Here is a 21,212-nt window from a genome sequence, read left to right on the forward strand (position 1 = left end):
GTATCGGTACGATACAGCTACTTAAGTGTGAATTTTTTGTTGTTATACGGTACGATACGGCTACTTAAGTGTGAATTTTTTGTTGTTTGAAACAAACACTTCACACTCTCACCAACAGTTTTCTATATTTTGCTTCTTTCTTCCCCTTTGATTCACACACCTTTTTGGAGACTCAAATGGTAGATTGAAAGAAATATTGTGGAAGTGAATGGTTCAAAGAAGGAGAGAAACATAGTCCAAGAAGAACCTTGAAGGCTTGAACTTGAAAGTTGAAACATTTGAATAGTAAGTTCTTGAATCTTTACTCACTTTTTTCAACTTTAACCTTATATTTTCAAGTTTTTTTTATAAATCTAAGGTTCATCATACTTAGAATCACATTTTATGCATCATTATTATATGAAATCATTGGATTTATAAGGATTTACAAACTTTTTTCAAGAGAAAATGAGGGTTTCAATTTTTTTCAAATTTCTTAGATCTACTCATGCTCAATGGTTAAAAATGTTTAGATTTTTTATATGTTATGTAAAAACAAGTGCTCTACAACTTCCATGGAAATTTTTGATTTTTCTCAAAAAAAATATATTTTTTAAAATTTTTTATTCCGAAATTAATTAAAAAAAAAAGAAAAATCCCCAATTTTTTTTTTTAGAAAATTTAGTTCATTCAACTCTTAAAAATAATGTCATAACTTATAATTACTAAATACATGATTTCAAATGAAACCCACATTTTTTCCCCAAAAAAGTGAGAGTTTCAATTTTTTTTTTCTATTTCTTAGATCTACTCAAATATATTGGTCCACACTTTGTTGATTTTTTATATATTCTTTAAAAACATTAAATCTACAACTTCTATAAAAAAAATTTAATTTTTCTACAATGAATGGGAGACCCACTACCATAAATATTTCGACTGGGGTAAATATTGTGTCTGTATTCGACAAGTGCAGAATATCATCGTAGTTGCTCCTATTGAAGAAGAAGGTCCTAGCCAAGGATTTGAACCACCACGACACTCTTCACGGCACTCATCACAGTGGCAATGGCAATGAGGAAAGAAAAAACTGTAAGAAACTCAAACCTCATCATTTTGAACATTTTTAACTCAATATATTTGTCTATCAATACGATACCCTCTACTTAATTATTTATGCATTCTACATGTTATATATAGCTTTTTTTTAACTTTTTTTTATGCAAAAGTGTATAAAAATACATTCTCTATCCATTTATGTGCGTATCTTTAGCATATCTTAGTGTATCTCCGATACGATATGATACCCTCCGATACGTATCTTAATTTTGACCGACCGATACGGCGACCGATACCGATACTTTAATCCTTGGATCTAGGGTTCTTGGAATCGGATGATCCTAAAATTGGAATGAAGATCCCTTGTAAACTCTTTTGCTATCCTTCAAAAGATGAGCTTGAACTGCTGGCTGGTTTGGGAGATCTGGACTCTGATCCAAGTTTCCAAAACCTTGACAATGGCTGGTCGATCTAGTCTTCCACTGGTCAGGTCTTCAAAGCTGATTTCATGCTTCAAGTTACATTTAATAACTAATGTAAAACAGAAAATAAGAAAGGGAAAACAGCATCGATGGAGGGGTTGAGAAGGGGGAAGAAGTATAGGTTTTGGGCATCTCATCTAGGGCCTCTCACCTAACTGCATCCCATAGCACAATAGCATAAGCCGTCCTTTTTTGTTAAACTCAAATCTACTTTTCATTATGATCGATGGGCTTTAAATAGCCTTACATTGCTTGGACACAGAGAAATAACAAAAAACGAAACTAATGGACCGACTCTAACTCCCTAAACTGACTTAAGAAATAAACTTCTAAATAATTTGCCTTCCATATAAAAGGGTTAACTTACTTGACCATTACGCTAACCAAATAGGAAACAAAGTACTAATTAAATAAAAAAGGAAACAAATCTTCATGCTACTGCAATCGATGGAAAGCTTGAGGAACTTCTAGAAAGGCTGCTGATATCTTCAATCAATTGCTTAGCTGGCTAGGCTTCTAGAGGTTCCACATGAAGACAATACCGCGGGGGTTACTGTTCACGTGAACTACTCATGAACAGTGTTTTCTGATTTAGGGGCTGGCTCAATGGGACCAAGGTGGGGGCTGGCTGGTCCAACATTGGACTTGGTTCGATGGGGCCAGCAGCACCTTCATTGTGCAAGCTTGACCTGCATCACCTAGGAACGTCTTGGTCACCTAGACACCTTGACAACTATGTACATGAATACTAGATAACTCAAACAAAGACTTAGTGGCAGAACTGTAAATATTGCAAAGTTCACTATCCTTTAAGAAAGGACAAATAGGCTCAATGGCAGAATAATACTTTAACTCAACGAGAGAAGGGCCAATCTATTCTGATATTAGAAGGGAGTGAGGATGAAATAGAAACAAGGTTTAAAACTGAGTGGCTTATATGTAAATAACCAGAAATTATATTGTTAATAACAAATAGAAGAACTTCTTCCTCATGATGGGAAAAGAGGGAAGGCAGAGTAACCTGATGTTGTTCACAAAGAGAGAAACACCTCATGCGACCACGGTTCAAGATGAGATTTTAGTGTACGGTTGCCAACCCAAATCCCTCTTGAAGCCAACAAACAGTTGCCCCAAACAGCAATCGAATAAGGAATATCTAAAAGCTGAAACAGAACCTGGCGGTGAGCAAAGGACCAGGTCTGAGATTCAAGTTGTCTCACAGCACATGCAAGTACTGGACTCCAGATTTCACAAAATGAATCACCACTAGGGTAGATACTAGCACAGTAACTTGGAGATTGAAAGGATTACAGAAGAAGATTGATCAGATCAAGTAAGCTGCAGGCACTGCTTAGGAAGAAAGATGAAAGGAGGAGAAGAATAGCAGAAATAATAGAAGGAAAGAGTGCACCTGAGATGGGGAAGCATAGTTGTTGAGGCATCTAGGCATCCAGGCACCTTGGTTACCTTGGTCACCCCCTGGCCCCCTCCAATGCCTTGGGTAGCCTACGCGCCATGACAACCATGTTGGGAACAGATCAAATCGCAGTGAAGAAGGAAGAAGGCCACATGGCTTGCAATCACCGCACACAAAACTGTGAGAATACTCAACTTCAACTCATATTCCATTCTCAATATCAATCAACTGCTTGCGTATATAGGCTATAAAACAGAAGTTGACTCAAAGAAGGAAACTTAATACCCTAATTATCCTACTGGACCAAAACCAGATTTGGATCTGGCTCTTCTCAGTCTAGACTTTCAAATGGGTTCGTGCCAATCCATGGAAACACTATAGCTGGCTGCTAGGGCTCATATTTCCATCTCGACCATGTAGCAGGTCATATCGGCCCATCTCGAGTCATATCACCTATTAGGGGGTCTTTACGACCTGATACATATTAATTTTCTCCTGCACTTCCTTTCCCAACTAGTGAAAGAGACGAACAATAGGGGTCAGAAAGGGCAGTTCAATGAGTCAGTCAGTGGAAAGGTGAACTTTGGTCAATAAATGCTTCAATAAAAGAACTGCATATCAAACAAGGCATGTCATATCAGCGACCCAGTTTTCAATACATATAAGGTCCAATACACATCATTACTTAATTCTTTGGATGCTAGTAGGAAGATATGATAGGCAGTTCTAATTTCTGCCATCTATTTTTAGAAGCTTTTAAATTTTTTAGGTTTTTATTTTAGCTAAGTTTCTTTATTCTGTCACTGGTTCAATTCAACAGATATTATCTCTCCACAATTGATTTGAATGGAATGGCTATGGTTTTGGCCTCTTCAATAGAGAAAAGGGTTCTCTTGGGTGTGATGCGCAACCTTCAAAGTCAGTTCATGGTGAACTGGAACTCCTGCTAATTGTTGGCAGGTTCTATAATTTCCTTTCTTTGCTGTTAATTTCTGTTCGCCCAGCCTTACTTCAAACATTTACTTTATTAGAACATTCAAATTTTGGATCTGCTAGTTGCTCAAATTTCAGGTGTTTGGGGGTTGGGAACTTTAAGTTTAAAGTCTCACAAGCTTTAATCAATTGGTGTGGGTGTTTTATTAAAGGAAAGACGGCTGAAATGTATGTTTCTACAAATCTGAAGCTTTTTATCAGGAATTACACCCATCATGCATCTTCTAGTAAACTTATGTTCATATACTTAATATTACAATTAGCTCCTTCCACTTCAAGCTTTCCAGACAAGTCCTTCCATTCAGAGTTAGTTACCTCTTAACCCAAAGTCTGATTTACCATTCCAAAAGTGTCCACACTGGTCTGAAATTACAGAACTGCCCATGCTTTCTGTTGTTTGGACTTTCTTACTATGGGAGGGCTGCCCTACATGACCTAATCAGGATTTTAAACACTAGGTTGCATCATATATTCATGCATGGATTCCCCAGAAGCATCAATTGACAAACGCCATATGTTATATCTGAAAATAAATGATAAATACCTTCACCGGATTAAGCTTTGGAAGCCCTTGAGGAAAGCGTGTTCCCAACTCCTGTACTGCCAGCAGTATGCTTTGCCTTGCTTCCACTGGTCGAAGGTCAGACGGGATTGATAATCTTATCTTGCTCAGAGCAGAAATTAGGGGCAACTGAACAGGAACCTGCAGAAGATGAAATTTACCACGTGACACAGCTGCTTAAACCAAGTTCTTAGTTTGAACCACCTAACCAATAAGAACAATGAACTGACCCTTGATAAAATTGTTGCTTTGCATGAGCTTCAACTCACCACATGCATTTCACCCTTCTCTCCAGGATGAGGTGGGCATGGTTTGGGGTGAGAACCATTCTCACTTGAACCAGGAGAGCAATGAAGCAAAGTGTCCACTATATAAGTACTACCACGTGAAGGCAAAGTTCCTAATGCTGCTGGGGGCTTTTTCACCACATTGACTACTACCCCCCAACCCCAATCGGTTGTACCATCACGTACTTTTACCTGCAACATTTGAACCATTTCTGACCACGTTAAATATTGACACTATAGCAGCCAAACCTTCATCTGAGCATGGAACAGCACCTTAAAAGCTAGGCCCCCTATTCCATGTAAAATAAAGTTGAAAAAACCCGGAGGGAGGGGGCATAAATTACAAATAAGTACAACCAATAGCTCCTAGACACAGCAGGAGGGGGAAATAAATGAGGTTATCATCAAGATACAAGTCAACTTAATTCAAAAAATGTTAAGCAAAAAATAATAATAATAATAATAATAATAATAATAATAATAACCCTACTTGGATTAATGCAATCTCAAACTTTTGAGTTAAAACTCAAGTTAATAGAAATGTTGAGGCTTGCGACATAGAACAGAAATCAAATTTACCACAAGAAAAAGAAGGAAGAGAAATTAAAAGGCATGGATCAAACAAGAAGGCAGAAAATAACTACTAAATGATGTAATATAGGAACCAATGCCTCATTCCACTAAAATGATCAGGTTTCGCACATACCAGCCTACCAGGAAGAAGAAAATACAGAACTTTTTCAGGCCTGGTTATTTCAGACATCATTTTCTTCTCAAGTTGGCCTACTTCAAGTCTTAGCTTGTGATATTCAGCAACTTCAGCCTGTAAATGACACAAAATTAATTTTAATTGGCAACTTCTGAACATCATGAACGAATGCAACAATAAAAGGGTAAAATACCACCTCTCCTGATGCATCAAGCGTAGCAGCTTCCTCTTCCAGCTTCGAAACCCTTTTCCCAATATCAGGTAAAGTCTAAACAATGAAAAAAAATAAAATGTGGCTTAATCTCATGAAATACATCTAAAAAATTTGCTAATGTGAATGAAGAACATATTGAATAACCTTCTCATACTGAAATTGATGAAATGAATTCCTGATGACATGCTCAGCAGTGAATTGTCCCTCAGCACGGCTCATTAAGTTCAAAATTGAATAGTAGCTCAGTCTAAAAGTACTGACTAAAGGAGCTGGTTTACCCAAAACCATGTCCTTGAGGGTATTCATCTCCATCTGAATAAAAACAAAGCTAGTTCATTAGAATGAACAGTAAAAAATACATCCCACTTTCTCAAAGGTTTTAGAAATTAGAACTGCATTGGAAAGTAAAAATGAAAAGTTGTGACTCCTATAGTCCTATTCCAAAAAGTCATTGGAGAAGCAAGCATGAATTGACGTTTTATAAAAATGTGTAATGAAAGCAAGGAAAAGTGAGCCTTAGCAACGTTTGATAAAAATGAGTAATAAGGCAAGGGAAGGTGAACCTTAGCATCCCCATTTAAGAGCAGTTGACCCTTAATGTGCATAATTTGGAAATAAGTAGCAGCTTCCCAAAGCTGTTAGCGAAAGAAACAGGAATTGCGTTTCTCAATAGATCACAGAAAGGACCTCACTATTACGTCACTTAGGTATGTCCAAAAACTGTCTCCAAAAGTTTCAGTTTCAAACTTGAACAATAAGAAGTGACCAGATGGGGAGGAAAACATTTCTACAGAATAATATGCACGTAGATTGACATGCCACAACATACCTGCTCATCAATCATTATGATACAAATACCACGCTCATCCTTGCCACGACGCCCAGCCCTTCCACTCATCTATCAACAATTGAACAACAGCTCACAATGCAAAATGTGAAAGGAAAATCTGATGTATGCGTATACTTACTACCAATGCTGCAGTTCAAAATCTTCACTTACCTGGATATACTCACCAGATCCAATGTAGCGATGACTATCACCATCCCATTTTTTTACAGCTGTGAATACAACGGTTTTTGCAGGCATGTTTAAACCCATTGCAAACTGTAACAAGAGAAACCCATGCAAAAAATTATCAATTTAGCTTAACATTTAAAATATCATAATCACAGAGATTATCATCCACAAAAATTAATGGATAACAAAGACTAAATTGCAAACGGAACGAAGACAAACGTGAAATAGCTGCTAAGTAGTGTTTGTTGATAATCTTACCGTCTCTGTAGCAAAAAGGGCCTTAACAAGACCCTCTTGGAAAAGAAGCTCCACTAATTCCTTGATAATTGGAAGAAGCCCCGAATGATGGACTGCAATACCTCGTTGGAGAAGTGGCAACATTAATTCAATAGCAGGTAAGTTTCTGTCCTCCTCATTCAAGCAAAGTATTCCATTTCTAAAAACCTGCTCCACAACATCCTTCTCCTCTTTGGAATTAAAATCAAGCTTGGACATTGACATTGCATGTTGCTCACATTCTCTTCTACTGAAGCTAAATATGATAACTGGTTGAAGTTTCCGTTCCATAATCATCTGAAATATAAGAAATGCTCCAACTTAAGCACAGACCAGGTGAAAGGATTCAAATGACAATTAGATAAGTTCTTGTCAGAAAAAACAAGTTCACAGACATTAAAACTAAGACACAAATCAAACTTCAAACTCCCATAGGAATTTAATAATTACCATGACTAGCTAAAGGTTAGAAGAAAAAAAAAAGAATAGTCGAATAGACAGCTAAAGATATGTGAGTGAAATTTACAGAAATAACTAACAGAGACTGGAAAATAACCCCGAGAAGTATGAAATCATTGTCCAGCCCAAGAAAAACATAGAACAATGACTGAATATTCAATTTATTCTGAATCTACAAAGAAATACACTTTTTCAAGGGGTACAATACTCCGAAAAAATCACTACAGAAACTTAAGTGATAACTCTTGATTTCTCAACAGCTTTCACTCCCAGCAGAGAGAGGTAACCTAAGAGAATGCATAATCTCTACATTTGTTAATTCTTATGTTGGGTAAAAATTGTAAAAAGATTGAATGGTTTAAGTTGGAGATCATTTGGAGTATAAATGGGGTTTTGTAACCCCATCCTTCCCCTTCATGAATCAAAGCCTCCAATCCTTCAAATCTCTAGATTCTCCTTAAATCCTTAATGGAGTCATTTTCTATCAATTATCATTTTTTTCTCCTGATGATGGTGACTGAACTTGTTTCGAAAACAAGATGGGGTAACTAGAATTATTGAATAATGCCAGTAAGGCATGTTTCTGTTCAGACCCTTGTGCATGCCTACAGTGCTGATCTAAGCGCAAGACGATGGAAAAATATGAATAGCATTCATCTTTCCCGGACTACAAGTGTCCCACAGAAGACATGAATAAGACAGTATAACCCTAGCTATGGTCAAGGAAATCAATACTTTGCAGCCATATGTGATAGAAAATTTGAAGCAAATAACAAAAAGTACCAGCAACAAGAAAACCAATAATAAGAATATAGCACATACCTTCACAATCTTGTATATGTCAGAACCACCGGAAGGATTCCCACCCTTCGCAATCCTTCCACTTGCTTTGGCTCCACCCCTATTACCATCACCCTGATTCTTCTGTTTTGTGAAACTATCCTGTAGCTTCATAAAATTATCCTCCTTGAACATCTCATTCTCATCCACAACAAGGTATAACCCTGAGCCACCCATTGGGAACACATAATGCTGCAGCGGAGTAGGTCGAAAATCCGTGTACACAACGTGACAAGGCTGTTTGTGCAAATTACAAATCCATTCAGCAAATTCAGTAGCATTTGACATTGTTGCTGAAAGAAAAACCATTTTAATTGCAGGGGGCAAAAATATTATGCTTTCTTCCCAAACAACTCCTCTTTCCCTGTCCTTCATGTAATGGATTTCATCAAAGATAACCCATGCAACTTCCTTCAACACCTCGGAACCCCTGTATAGCATTCCTCTAAGAATCTCTGTCGTCATAACCAAACAATTCGCATTAGGTGATATCGTGACATCACCCGTCATAAGCCCAACATCCGTGAACTCCTGGCTCAGCTCTCTATACTTCTGATTGCTCAAAGCTTTCAAAGGTGAAGTATATATAACCCTTTGCTTATCTCTGAAAGTCATTGCAATGGCGTACTCAGCAACAGCAGTTTTTCCAGCAGAAGTGTGTGCTGAGACCAAAACAGACTCGTTTCTCTCAAGACAAGCTACTGATACTTGCTGAAATGGGTCAAGATTGAAGCTATAAGTTTTAGCCATTTCACCACTGTAAATAGGATTCGAAAGAGTACCATACACAACTTCATCTTTGGTAGAAGTGTAGCCAGTGGGAACTGCAACCTCATGAACACACGTACGAGCCAAATTCCTTCGCTTCGATACTGAATCTGGTACTGAGTTTTCTTCAGAGGGTTGTTTGGGTTCGACCTCTGAATTTTCAGGGGATTTCCGCTTACCAAGTGTTGGAGATTCTTCCATTCTAGTGTCTCTTTCACTCCAATCCCTGCTCTATTAGACCTTCCAATCTGAAGGCTCACAGAGAAAAGCTTCTGATGCTACTCTGGGTTTCTCTACGATTTCAGCTTTACTTGAAACCCTGTTAATGGAAAATCAAATACTGGAGAGATGATGTGTAGGTATGAGAGCTCTAGTTAGGGTTTTAGGCTACCATTATAGCCGCATTAGATGGAGGCAACGGTAATGAAAAAGGTTCCCACGGAAAGAAGAGACTTACCTCAGACGGGCGGCTCTGTAACCGAACGGTAAGGGGTTGGAGATTCGAAACCCTAAATATTCAGAACCAAACCAAACGTTCGGGACGAACACGTCTCTGTAAACAGACCAACCCGACCGGACCCAATCGCCACTAAATGGGACAATCATGGGTCTCAAAGCTGGGCCGACCGGTTAAACCTGCACTTGGACCGATTAGTATTCTGGTGTTTGTAGTGCTTGGTTAGCCCGAATGGTACCCGACCGAGGCCAATTGTTTATAGCCAATCAGTTCATTTGAAAATCAACAATTGTGTGATTAACTTGACTTCAATTACAGATTGATAATCGACTGATCAAATATAAACGTATTCATGTCAAACCTATGAGGTCTGATTAACTAAGCGATGTGATAAAATAGTTTATGGCATTATATATTGGTAAGACTTATTATATATGCCCAACCAAAACCAATCAAGACCAACCAATTGGTGTCCCTAGGGGCATCAACGAAATTGTACAGCAATTTGTGTGGGACATGCCAGGCTTGTCCAGATTTATATATGGGAAAAATATTTGAAAACGCATAGTGAAATTCGTTTTGTTCCAAATAGAGTGGTTACTGGAAGGTTGGATAGGTAATTAGCAGGTAATTATGGATCTCAACCAATTCCAATCTAACCCGGTTTGGAATTGGCATGGATCTGAATTATAAATCGATATAATCTTGGCATTTAGGATTTTCTATACAAAGATTAGATGAGCCAGGGATCAGTCGATTCCGATCTTATTATCAGATCCGAAGAAAATATGGTAAGTGAGATTAATCTTCACCTACAAATTTTTTTTTTTTTTAATAACAGAAAATCTATTGAAAAAGTCGTGGAGAACACATGGTTGAGGAGGCATTGGGTTCTTTCAATCAAATAATGGAATTTGATCAAACTTTCATACCTGGTGCAAACAAGGCCTTCTTCGCTAGGGAGTAAGATAATATGCAAATAAGTGTCTTATATTAAAACGGACTAGTTGCACAAATAAGGGAGCCACTCGTTGGTATCGTTAATATAGGAAATAATATCAGCACCATCCGATTCGACTTGGAGATGATCCGCACAAAGGGCAATGGCCTCTAACAAATCATTCTATACAGCAATGGCCTCCCCAACTAGAATATTTTCAAACTAGCAATTTCTAACTTTGCCAAGACAAATGAGCCATTAGAGTCTCTTATAATCACCATAATATCGCCCATCTTCTTTTCAACCAACTATTAGGCATCACAATTGAGCTTGATAGAGGGGGGCTAATAAATAAGCATTTTATTGTATGAAGTTACACCTCCAAACAAGGATTTTTAAATTGATTTAGTTTAGCAAACATATACCAGTTGGTGCATTTTTAATGGTAGAAGTTTGGTTGCATGTGTCTATCTTAAAAGGTTACTCATGTTGAAACACAATAACATGGATTTCAGTTAAACAACCCATCACATGAGGAAAATAACAGTTACTGATTTTGGATTAGACAGTGAGTCTATTTGTAAATTATATATGTTACTAGTATTAGACATTTGGTTCAGGTATTAAGGTGTTTATATGTGTAAGAGAATAATGTACTGCCTAACAATCAGTCTACCAATAAGGCTATCTTTATGGCTTTGGCCACTTTGCATTTGTCAATTGTTCTATTATGCCATTTGTTATACTACATCTTCATTTATAAAAGTGCTACACGCTTACACACTTTTATGCCTATAATTGAGTGGTTAATGCTAGTACTCTTAGCATATACCTTGGATAACGTTTTAACATTTATGCTTTTGCTTTTTAGTGATTACGTGTGGAAAATATGATTAGGTCATGGATTGGAAGTTCAAGGGATCCATTAATCAACTTATCTCCATAATACAGACTAGAGGTAAACAAATTATTTGAATATGCTCATGTGTAAAATGCTTAAACTAACTGTGGATAACTAGATATTTAGCGTTTGAACATTTGGTTTGTGATGGAATTCTATGAAATTATACAAAATATATTTTTCATGGGAAGAAATATAAATGAAGATATTAATGATGGTAATATAGGTGATCATACAGAATTGGCGAGTATAGAGACAAATAAATTTGAATAATTGATTGAATATTCAAAGGAGAAGTTATACCCAGTAAACGTGAAGTTTACCAGATTATCCTTCATTCTTTGTCTTTACCATATAAAGTGCCTCTGCAATATAATAGACAAAGCGTTGTCAATATTATTAGACTTGTTGCTAGAGGCACTTCCAGGCCAAATACATTGCTAAAGAATAATATATGAAACAAATAAATTTATTAAGAATTTGAGGCTCAACTACAACAAGATTGATGCCTGCCCAAATGATTAATAATGTTGTATTGAAATGGAGCAAAGAAAGCCACATCTTATTATAAATGTGATGCATCAAGATATTCACCTAAGGTAAGAAATTTTGGACAAAGACATTATGTCATTTTTCTTTAATCCCAAGGTTGCAGATGTTATACATTTCATTCAAAACCTCATTTGATATGAGCTGACATCATGAAGAGTGTACAAAAGACCAAATGTTACGATACCTAGCTGACAGTCAAGTATGGAAAGAACTTGATAGATTGCATCCGCCTTTTAGTGAGGAGCTTTGTAATGTCAGACTTGGGTTAGCAAGTGACGGATTCAACCTATACAAGCATATGAGATTAACTCATAGTGTATGACTAGTCATTGTGATCTTTATAATTTGCCACCATGTATGTGCATGAAGTCAGACTTCTTCATTCTTACTTTGCTTATTCCTCGACCACAATAGCCTGAGAATATATATATATATATATATATTTACAACCATTTATAGAATAGTTGAAATATTTATAGTACAATGGGGTCGAGACCTATGATGCATTTAAGAAGGTAAAATTTTATCTAAAAGCATGCTTATTATGGACTATTAACGTCTTTTTCAGCATAAGTAGTCTTCTCAGGTTGGAGTACTAAAGGTGTTTATGCTTGTCCACGTGCAACAACGAGACTTCTTCTTGTTGGCTAAAATATGATAAAAAAAGAAACATTGTTATTTGGACCATCATCGCTTCCTTCCACAAGATCATAGATTTCAACGTGATAAAAGAAGTTTTGATGCCATGAGGAATGTGTTGTTTTATGATTGTCCTTGTTGGCAACCCAGCCACGTGGCGATGATGACATGGCCAGTTTGAGTGACGTGGTTGAAAATGATGACATGGCAACGTCCAATATCACTGATGAGATAACATAGCCACATTGTGTGCATGGAGTGGTTTGATTCATCCATGGTAGGTGGTGCAGGTTTCTAAGTCAAAACTGGTAAAATTGGTTTATTTACCCTCGGGGGCATTTTCGATAGTGAGAATGATATTTTTGAAATACTGTTTCTTCATAAAAAAGGTATATTGTAATTTATCTACTCAAGTGCATCTGATTTCATCGCATTTCGATACCGTATGAAAAAGTAACGGCATTTGTGGTAGTCGAGGGCAATTTCGATATTGAAAATGAATTTTTTAAAAGAAGTGTTCTCCATGTAACGATACAAAAAAAATCCAATCTTTCCAACGGTTCTGATTTCATCACGTTTGGATTCCATATGAGGAAGATGCATAATTAGAAAATTTTAGGAGCATTATGATCTTTTTACATGGCTGAGTCAGATGATCGGGTCTTCTGAAAATTCGTAGAGTATCCAGTCACGGTTCTAACACACTTTGTTTCATCTTGATCGAATGTCGTATAAAAAAGTTATATCTGTTTCCGTGAAGCTGGTTCGAAAATCCAAACAAAAAAATCAACTGTTGCTCTCGGTGTAGGGAGGATTTTTTGGAATTTATTTTTGAAATTTTAAGGGCTTTTGTGCAATTTCAATATCTTAAAGGTCTGAACTATTAAGGGGTTTTTAGCATAGGAATATGAAGGCAAGGGCTCAGTTATAATAAACAGACTTGGAGGGAAGTAAAATAGATGGTCCAGATTCGACCACGTAGGCTTGAGGCCCATCCAAAGGCTGGTGAGATTTTGCGCTGACATGGACCGGATAGATGCTTGCATATGGGATTTGATTGGTGGAGTGCATAGGATGTTATAGGTTGGCACCACATAGGATTGAGTGTAGCTTCTGTGCTTCGTGCGTACATAGGAATCTATATAAAGATTCCATATGGCTTTGATCTGAAGCAACCAAATCAGATCAGTTTCAATCCAACGGTTGAAATCCATTTTAGCTTTAATAAAGCCAGTCAATAGCCAACTGTTCTTTATGCTGATGCAGCCAATGGCACATTGACAATGCGCCTGACTGCTGACGTAGCGGTCAGCATGACGTCATTGAGATTCTAATCTTGTGGTTGTGCTTTCTTGTCCGTTTTTTAAATCTGACGGATTAGATTAAATAATTCTTATCTATGAGATCTACGGTCATATCTGTGCCCTTGTTGCACGCACCAACGGTGTAGCCTATGCCACTCCTCCGAAGATTCCATTTCAGGCTATCTTATTGCTCCAACTTCAAATGGTCATATCTCCCTCATCTTAACTCGGATTTTGGTGAACCAAATTATAGATTTTTTTTTTCGAGCTCTACACATTGGAAGAAAGAAATAAGGGTTTTAGAGATTATAAGGCTATGGTTTTGGTGTGTAAAACTCTTCTCTCAATTGTTGACCATTGAAAAGCTTGAAGGCTTCATGTGAGTTGTTTTACACTCCATTAATGGTGGTTTAGAAGGGTAGTTGGGTGGTATTGATGGTATCTTACTTCTAAGCCAAGGGAAGAAGAATAATGAAGAGAGGAGCTTCCCCCTTTGTTAGTAGAACCATGCATGGGTTTTGTTGCTTAATGGGAGTTTTGTTTACTCCATTAATGAGGGTTTGAGGAGGTGGTCAATGTGTGTTGATGATGTATTGACTTAAAGCCAAGGAAGAAGAGAATAAATCAAATAAGGGTTTGCTTGTGGTTACTTTGAAGAGCAAGAAGCCAAAGGGGAGAGAAGGTGTGAACACTAAGCTTGTCAGTGCAAGTTCCCAAACATTCCAAGCAACCGATTGTGAGATTTCCTAACCTTGGATTTACATTATATACATGTATAATGATATGTATGTATGCTATGGTTAGTTGTAAATGAATGTATGCATGCTAGGTCAGTTGTGGATGAATTGTAAGCATGCTAGCTAGTTGTGGATATATATGCTAGGCAGGGCTTGACTATAGGGCATTGATATAAGCCCAAATTTACTATATTCTTTATTGAGTGCTTAGCTGGTGCTAAGCACTGAGAGTGGGTGCTCCCATGTAGTAGGTGCTACACATTGTATTAGCACTGCTAGTGCCATCTTAACTTCAGCTTAAGAAAATTGGGTGTGTGTGCTCCCGACTATGGGTGCAGTCAAAATAGTATATTGAGTAGGTATAAAGCCTTTACGGGTACTACTCCAGGGATGTAGGTAAACTGTCGAACCTCATAAAAACTCTATGTTGTGGGTGTGCTTCTTGTTTGCGTTATATATATATATATTGAAGTGCGTGGAATGCCGAATAGGTATGCACACTTGGAAGTACTTATGAGAGGCTGAATGTGCATACGACTGTGTGCAAACAGAGATATGTACAAGGATAGGTGTATCAGAGTTTATCGTGTCAGATATTAGATAGGTTTTGGGGCTCGAAATTGGACTCTCTGATTCACCCCCGTCTCATTGACTGTCGGGTTACAACAAAACGTAGACTTCAGCCAATGCAACTATCAAAGAACAACATATTGGAGCAGTTACATTATGTTGAATTTCTCTCATTTGATAAATAAAATAATAAACAAAGTGGGAGGAAGAGGTAAATAAGTTTAAAACAGTCAGAGCTTCCATACAATTGGAAGAAGAAGAATACATTCTTTAACTTTCCATACTAGAAAGATAATCTAGTCCATCACAATTTAGATGTGATGCATATTGAGAAGAACTTCTGTGATAATACAATTAACACATTGTTGGATGAGAAATAAAAGTCAGAGGATAATATGAATGCACGTTTAGATTTGAGAGATATGAAAATATGATTAGATCTTCAACCAAAGGTCATTAAAGACAAGAATAAACTGTTTGTATCTCTAGCATGCTGGACTTTGCAATAATATTTTATAGTGTGTGTAAGAATGTAAGATTATTGGAATGAAGAACCACACTTGTCATATTATAATGCAACTTCTCCCGATTACAGCGTGTAGCATATTGCCTAAGGATTCAGCATTGTATTGATAGAGGTCAATCCATTTTTTTGGGAGTTGTATAATAAAGTTGGGAAGGACTTCAAGAGACTTGGTGAAAATATTTCTTAACAATGTGCAAGATGAAAAATCTTTTCCTGGGAAATGGGTTCCTAAGACTGTATGAGTAACAGACAAGGTGGGGAGAAGTTGGATTTTTATGGGTTGGCGGGACATGAGGGTGATATGGAAGATTTCACCATTGGCTGCAAGGAAAGGGAGAGGTGGATCTTAAGTTTTCCAAAACAGTTTAAGAAGAACCTTTGGGTTCAGGATTGTTGTATCAGCTCCTGTATCTAAGAAGGCAATAAGGGTTATTGGCTTAGCATAAGGTTCAGGGAGTATCTGGACCGAAACATGAGGAAGAGAGACTGGTCGGCTTTTAAGAAGAGGGGATGAGACACTTTGTTGGGAAGGGGGAAGAAAAGGTATTACCTGGTAGAGGGGGTCAGATTCCTCGGACTCAGAGAGGGAAGACTCTGGGTCTAAGTCTGTGTCAGGGAAATCTATTGCAAATAAGGAAAGATCTGTAGGGGTCTCATCCAGAGAATATAAAGATTCAATGTTAGCATCCTCAAGATCGGCATGACGAAGGGAGGATAACATATGCATAACCTTATCTTTTTTGCGAGACATAGGACAAGTTTTGGCAAAATGTCCATTTTTTCCACAAACATAACAAGCAGTGAACTTGGTTTTTCCTCTTTGTTGCTTTTTCCTGAGAATTCGCCATTTTTTCTTTGGAGAATAAAAGGAGAACTTCTTTTTGAGTCGGGGCTTCCATTTCTGAGAGAAAGGGGGAAACCTTTGGTGATGAGAAGCTTTTTTGGTAGCACAGTCACAAGATTTGTCACATTTGCATTTGATTTTGAGATAAGAAGTATCACAAGCAGAGGAGACTTTATCAGAACGATCTTACAAATCTTTCCAGACTTTCTTGATGTTGCAAAGCTTATCAAAGGCAGTGAGAGCATAGCTGTATAAAGAACCAATAGTACATGAGGCTAACGGAATATTCTAGTTCTTCAAAAACTGATGTGTATCTGCGCCAAGAGGCTTTGGCAAAGAGTTTAAAATACTTGCTTTAAGTTTTCATCATAAATACCACCAATTTTATGAAATCGGTCGGCCATTCGGGAGAAATGTCCGTCAAGATCTGGCCGAAGAAGAGAACAACACTTCATCTGAAGAAATTCATCTCGGGCCTTTGAAAGATCATTTGAAACAGGGCCAAGAAACTCCTGATAGAGAGTGGTAAAAAACTGGCTTTCGGCTTTCAGTCAGCTGTACAATTTGCAGTTGTTTGTAAGGACCAAGAGCTAAATACCATTCTCTGAGTTTGCTTTGGAGTCTTGCCACAAATTTAGACAAGATAGTGACGGATGAAGCTCCTTCATGAAGTAATTCAGCATTAATCCAGGCATGAAAATCAGCAATTCGAGACGCCCATTTGGAAACAGGAATATCATCCAGGGTAAAAAACTGCTTTGGGTCCTGGTTTTGATATGGGGTAAAAGGTGTAGGAGGGACAGGGGGTTGTCTGGGTGTTTCAGGATTTTGTATTTCAGGATCATCATCCATTTCAGAAATATGAGATGCAGCAGGTTGAGATCCTTCATTCATGAAAGAAGGAAGGGGGGAAGGATCGGGGATGGTAAGGTTTGTGAGAAAGTTAGAAAGAGGATTTTCTGGTTCTGGAGGGGACAAGATGGTATGGATGGTTTTAGGAGGGGTAGACACAGGTGTAGAAGTGGCAGAGGTTGGAGGAAATGGCGGTGGCCTATATGGTTCAGGAGGCGGTGGTGCAGGATAAGAGACTGTCATAGGGTAAGGGGTAAATGGAGGAGGTGCTTGAGGTAGGGCATCTGCAGATTCATCCTATAGTCACTAAGATCCATCAGGGCAGCAGTGGATGTCCATGCTGGAGGGAATTGACTGCGAGCACGTCCTCTAGCTGCGTGTGTTCTTTTAGGAAGAGCACGTTGCACAGGATTGACACGCACATTTTTTCCTCAGGCACCGGCCGGCTCTGATATCAATAATTCACCCGCTGGCACACCTTCAAAACGTGCTTATCAGGGGAAGGTATAGGGCTTCATATAAGCACAGTCCAGGGTCATCCACTGGGCGATGTGGGACTAAACCGTGGATCGCATAGGTTTGACACGCACATTTTTTCCCCAGGCACTGGCCGGCTCTTATACCAATAATTCACCCGCCAGCACACCTTCAAAACGCGCTTATCAGGGGAAGGTATAGGGCTTCATATAAACACAGTCCAGGGTCATCCACTGGGCGATGTGGGACTAAACCGTGGATCGCTATTATTTAAAGAAATAAATAATAAAAAGAAACTAATTAATCTGGTGGACTAGGTGATTACTTACATTGTAACTAACGAGTTTATCACTTTATTCAGTATATTATGATCTTAAACCCTATATATGTACTCTAATATATTTATTTCATTTTAGAACATACGGTATATTTAACATCAATCCTTATGACACACTAGAATGGTCAAATTTCTAAGGATTGGTTTTTTTAATAGAAGCTACTATTAGTGTGGATTTGGTAGAATTTTAACGAGATTTACTTTGATTGCTCTAACTTGCATCACTCGCTCATTATATACATAATCATACACTGCATTGCAAAGATTTCCCACACTATAACTATATGATGTAACTTTTAGCAGTCCATAGTATAGATTGTGGCTTACCTATAGTGAAACCACACCCAACTTTAGAAAAGCAAAGGGACCCTCCACAAACTCAACGTTGCTTAAACTTGATCAACCACATTTTTTTTTTTTTTTATCAACTTTCTTTCGTTTATAATTAAAGTAGGCGTAGACTTTAGTTATGCTTAGTTCGCGAAATTCTAAATACTATCATATATAGTGCAATAGAATATATATTCCTTTATTTCTCTCCCTATACAAGTGAAAGAGGATTTGCTCTTCCACTAGTTTAGGAGCTTGATTTGTAATCTTTTATTAAAAAAAAGGGTAAATGATTGAAGACTAACAACCTATTGTTCTAACATTAAAGGAAAGGCATGTGGTTCTTCGTTGTGGGCCAACAACAATATAAAAAAAGGTTTTGGATTTGACGATGGGGGAGAGTAGGGGATAAACACACACACACACGCACACACGAGTTGGAGATGGAGAAGAAGCGGAAGGGGAAAGGGAAAGGGATAGAGAGAGGGACAGGGAGGACACAATTACAAAGAAACTACATGCTAGAAAAGAAGTGTTGAAACTATCAAGGGTAAAACCAAGGAAAACATGGTTTCAACTTTCAACTGTCCGTTGTAACCAACAACTAGATTTTTCCTTTATGAACCTATTTACATAAAGGTTTCTATAATTTCATCCTTTTTGGGTAAAGGGAGTGGGGCACGCCGCTAGCTTTTTTTGGAGCTAACGACTTACCTAATGGGAAGGCTGGGATGAGAGGGGTAAATGTAGACATTTCCAATGAGGCAAGAGAGAGACAAACACAATGCTGGGTATAATGCTAGCATGTCACAACCTTTACCCTTTTTTGTAAAGAAGGGAAAAAGAACCTTACCAATTTGGTATAGGTAACATCTAGACTGATGTAGACGTAAAAAGAGCGTGCTACCCTCCTCTATATATTGAACATGCTTTTACGGGATTTTATAACTTTTAACTCTTGAATCTAAGTTTCTACCCAAAAAATATTGGCTTAAAGGTAGCAGCGCTTAAGCGTTTGCTTGATATAAGCACTACGTTTAGTTTTGGCCATTGATCTTATCTGATATAATCTGAACTGTTCTTTCTTTTCAACTTATTACTTGTTATTTATGTTTTATCTTCTCAGCTGGGTTTTAGGTCAAATCATATTGTGCTTCACTCTCTTCTCTTGCCAAGAAGAGAATTGGTTCAAATCCCTTCTCCGCCAGCACCACCCGATACCATCGCATTACTCCGGCAACTATCCTCTGCCCGGCTCCACCGGTATCGTTGGTGCTTCTCCCCTTTGCCACCACTTCTCTCTTCTTCTTCCTCCTCCATAGTGCCATTCCTGTCGCCGGGTGGCGTCTATGGCCAAATCAACAAACAAACACTATAGCCAACACCACGGAGAGCTGGAGTTCGGTGGCTCCAAGAAGTACGAAGGCTCCTCCGAGTTCGTTCACCTCAGGTACCATATGGGACTCGTCCTCACAAACATCAACACCATCACCTTCCACCCTATTTGGTATGGCCGGTGGTAGAACTCCCAAAAGTGCATCATCCGTGGCTTCCTCAACTCCATCTCCTCCATTCCAACCACTCTTCCCTCGCCGGTTGGTGAAAAACGGTCCAGCTCGACATTGACCAGAGGATTAAGAGAGAGTGAGAGAAAAGGTTTCGTACAAAATAGGGAACCAGATGTAAAAGTAAAAAACCCTAATAGAGGCATGAGGGCAATCGACAGCCTAGAATAATTATCAAAAGATCAACAGTATAAATTAAATGTGGTGTTTATATGGTGTAGACGCTTAAGCACTGCCACCACTCACCAAGAAATATTTGTTGAACCCTAAGCTTTTCTCATATTCTCATAACATTAGAGTAGGGGTGTCAATTCCTAAACCGAACCGGTAAAACCGGTCGGATCGAACCGATAACAACACGGACCGAATCGAACCGCACCGAAAATCGGATGAACCCAAAACCAAATCGAAACTGGCTCAAAACCCGGACCGAAACTGAAACCAAACCGGTAAGAAACCGAAACACTCCAAAATTCATTAAAAAAATCAAAATTTGCATAGTTTTGTATACATTTGTATGGAAAGTCGAATCCAAACTAAACAAAAAACCAAAACCAATCCGATTACAAATCGATTTAAGAAATCGAAGACAAACCGAAACCAAACCGCACCGAAACCGAAACAAAATCAAAACCGGAATTTCTTTATTGGTTCGGTTTCGGTTTCGGTTTCAACTTTCCCACATCGAAATCGACTCAACTTGGACCAAAACCGAGCCGGACCGACCGATTGACACCCCTCCACTAGAGTAAGGTGTCCTATTTTCACCCAAAAAAAAACATGTAGTCCTACGCCGAAAAAAATAAAAATAAAAAATGGGTGGCAATGGGACCAAAAGGACGAAAGGTGGGCCCTTCTTCCAAGTTCCAACTCCCAATATGTGGGATGAAGGTGCGTTTGAGCTTTCGTCACTACCAAAGATATTCTTGGCTCCTTCTTCGAACTTGCAGTGCAGCAGAATCATCAGAGCAGAATGGGATCTTCGGCACTGTCTTGTCCTCATGGCTCTCACAAAATCTTTGTATACGGAAGCCTGTTGGCCGACGACGTAGTACGCGCGCTGTTGAAGCGCGTCCCTGAATCTTCTCCGGCCATCCTTCACGACTTGTAAGACACTT

General features: G+C 38.3%; 2 protein-coding genes across 4 annotated transcripts in view; one reads left to right on the forward strand and one right to left on the reverse strand.

Moving 5' to 3' along the window:
• Nucleotides 1–4,432: 4,432 nt before the first annotated feature.
• LOC122065938 (DExH-box ATP-dependent RNA helicase DExH10) lies at nucleotides 4,433–9,560 on the reverse strand. Of its 2 annotated transcripts, none has more exons than XM_042629771.1 (9): nucleotides 8,278–9,559; nucleotides 6,979–7,293; nucleotides 6,703–6,807; nucleotides 6,532–6,600; nucleotides 5,847–6,014; nucleotides 5,685–5,756; nucleotides 5,486–5,602; nucleotides 4,762–4,971; nucleotides 4,433–4,633 (listed from the first exon to the last, which is right to left on the reverse strand). In XM_042629771.1, exons 1-9 carry the CDS (start codon nucleotides 9,262–9,264, stop codon nucleotides 4,448–4,450), a joined length of 2,229 nt encoding a protein of 742 aa, XP_042485705.1. In that variant the 5' UTR covers nucleotides 9,265–9,559; the 3' UTR covers nucleotides 4,433–4,447. The 2 variants fall into 2 exon arrangements, with proteins under 2 accessions (XP_042485705.1, XP_042485706.1); XM_042629772.1 differs by having other exon boundaries at nucleotides 4,494–4,633; nucleotides 4,723–4,971; nucleotides 8,278–9,560.
• Nucleotides 9,561–20,976: 11,416 nt separating this feature from the next.
• The window catches only part of LOC122065942 (AIG2-like protein D), a 31,888-nt gene continuing 31,652 nt past the window's right edge, over nucleotides 20,977–21,212 (forward strand). For both annotated transcript variants that reach the window (XM_042629776.1, XM_042629775.1), the window contains exon 1: nucleotides 20,977–21,201. In XM_042629776.1, coding sequence (XP_042485710.1) covers nucleotides 21,068–21,201 — 134 coding nt within the window. In that variant the 5' untranslated portion in view covers nucleotides 20,977–21,067. The remainder of the gene's footprint in view (nucleotides 21,202–21,212) is intronic.

Source organism: Macadamia integrifolia, unplaced genomic scaffold (genome assembly GCF_013358625.1).
Source record: "Macadamia integrifolia cultivar HAES 741 unplaced genomic scaffold, SCU_Mint_v3 scaffold2155, whole genome shotgun sequence".
Lineage (NCBI taxonomy): Eukaryota > Viridiplantae > Streptophyta > Magnoliopsida > Proteales > Proteaceae > Macadamia > Macadamia integrifolia.

Coding starts and splice junctions, on each gene's coding strand:
- LOC122065938 (XM_042629771.1), bottom strand. CDS start 9,264: ATGGAAGAATCTCCAACACTTGGTAAGCGGAAATCCCCTGAAAATTCA. Junction 4,972..5,485: donor TTCTTCTTCCTGGTAGGCTG/GTATGTGCGAAA, acceptor CAAATGTTGCAG/GTAAAAGTACGTGATGGTAC. Junction 4,634..4,761: donor AGAAGGGTGAAATGCATGTG/GTGAGTTGAAGC, acceptor CATCTTCTGCAG/GTTCCTGTTCAGTTGCCCCT.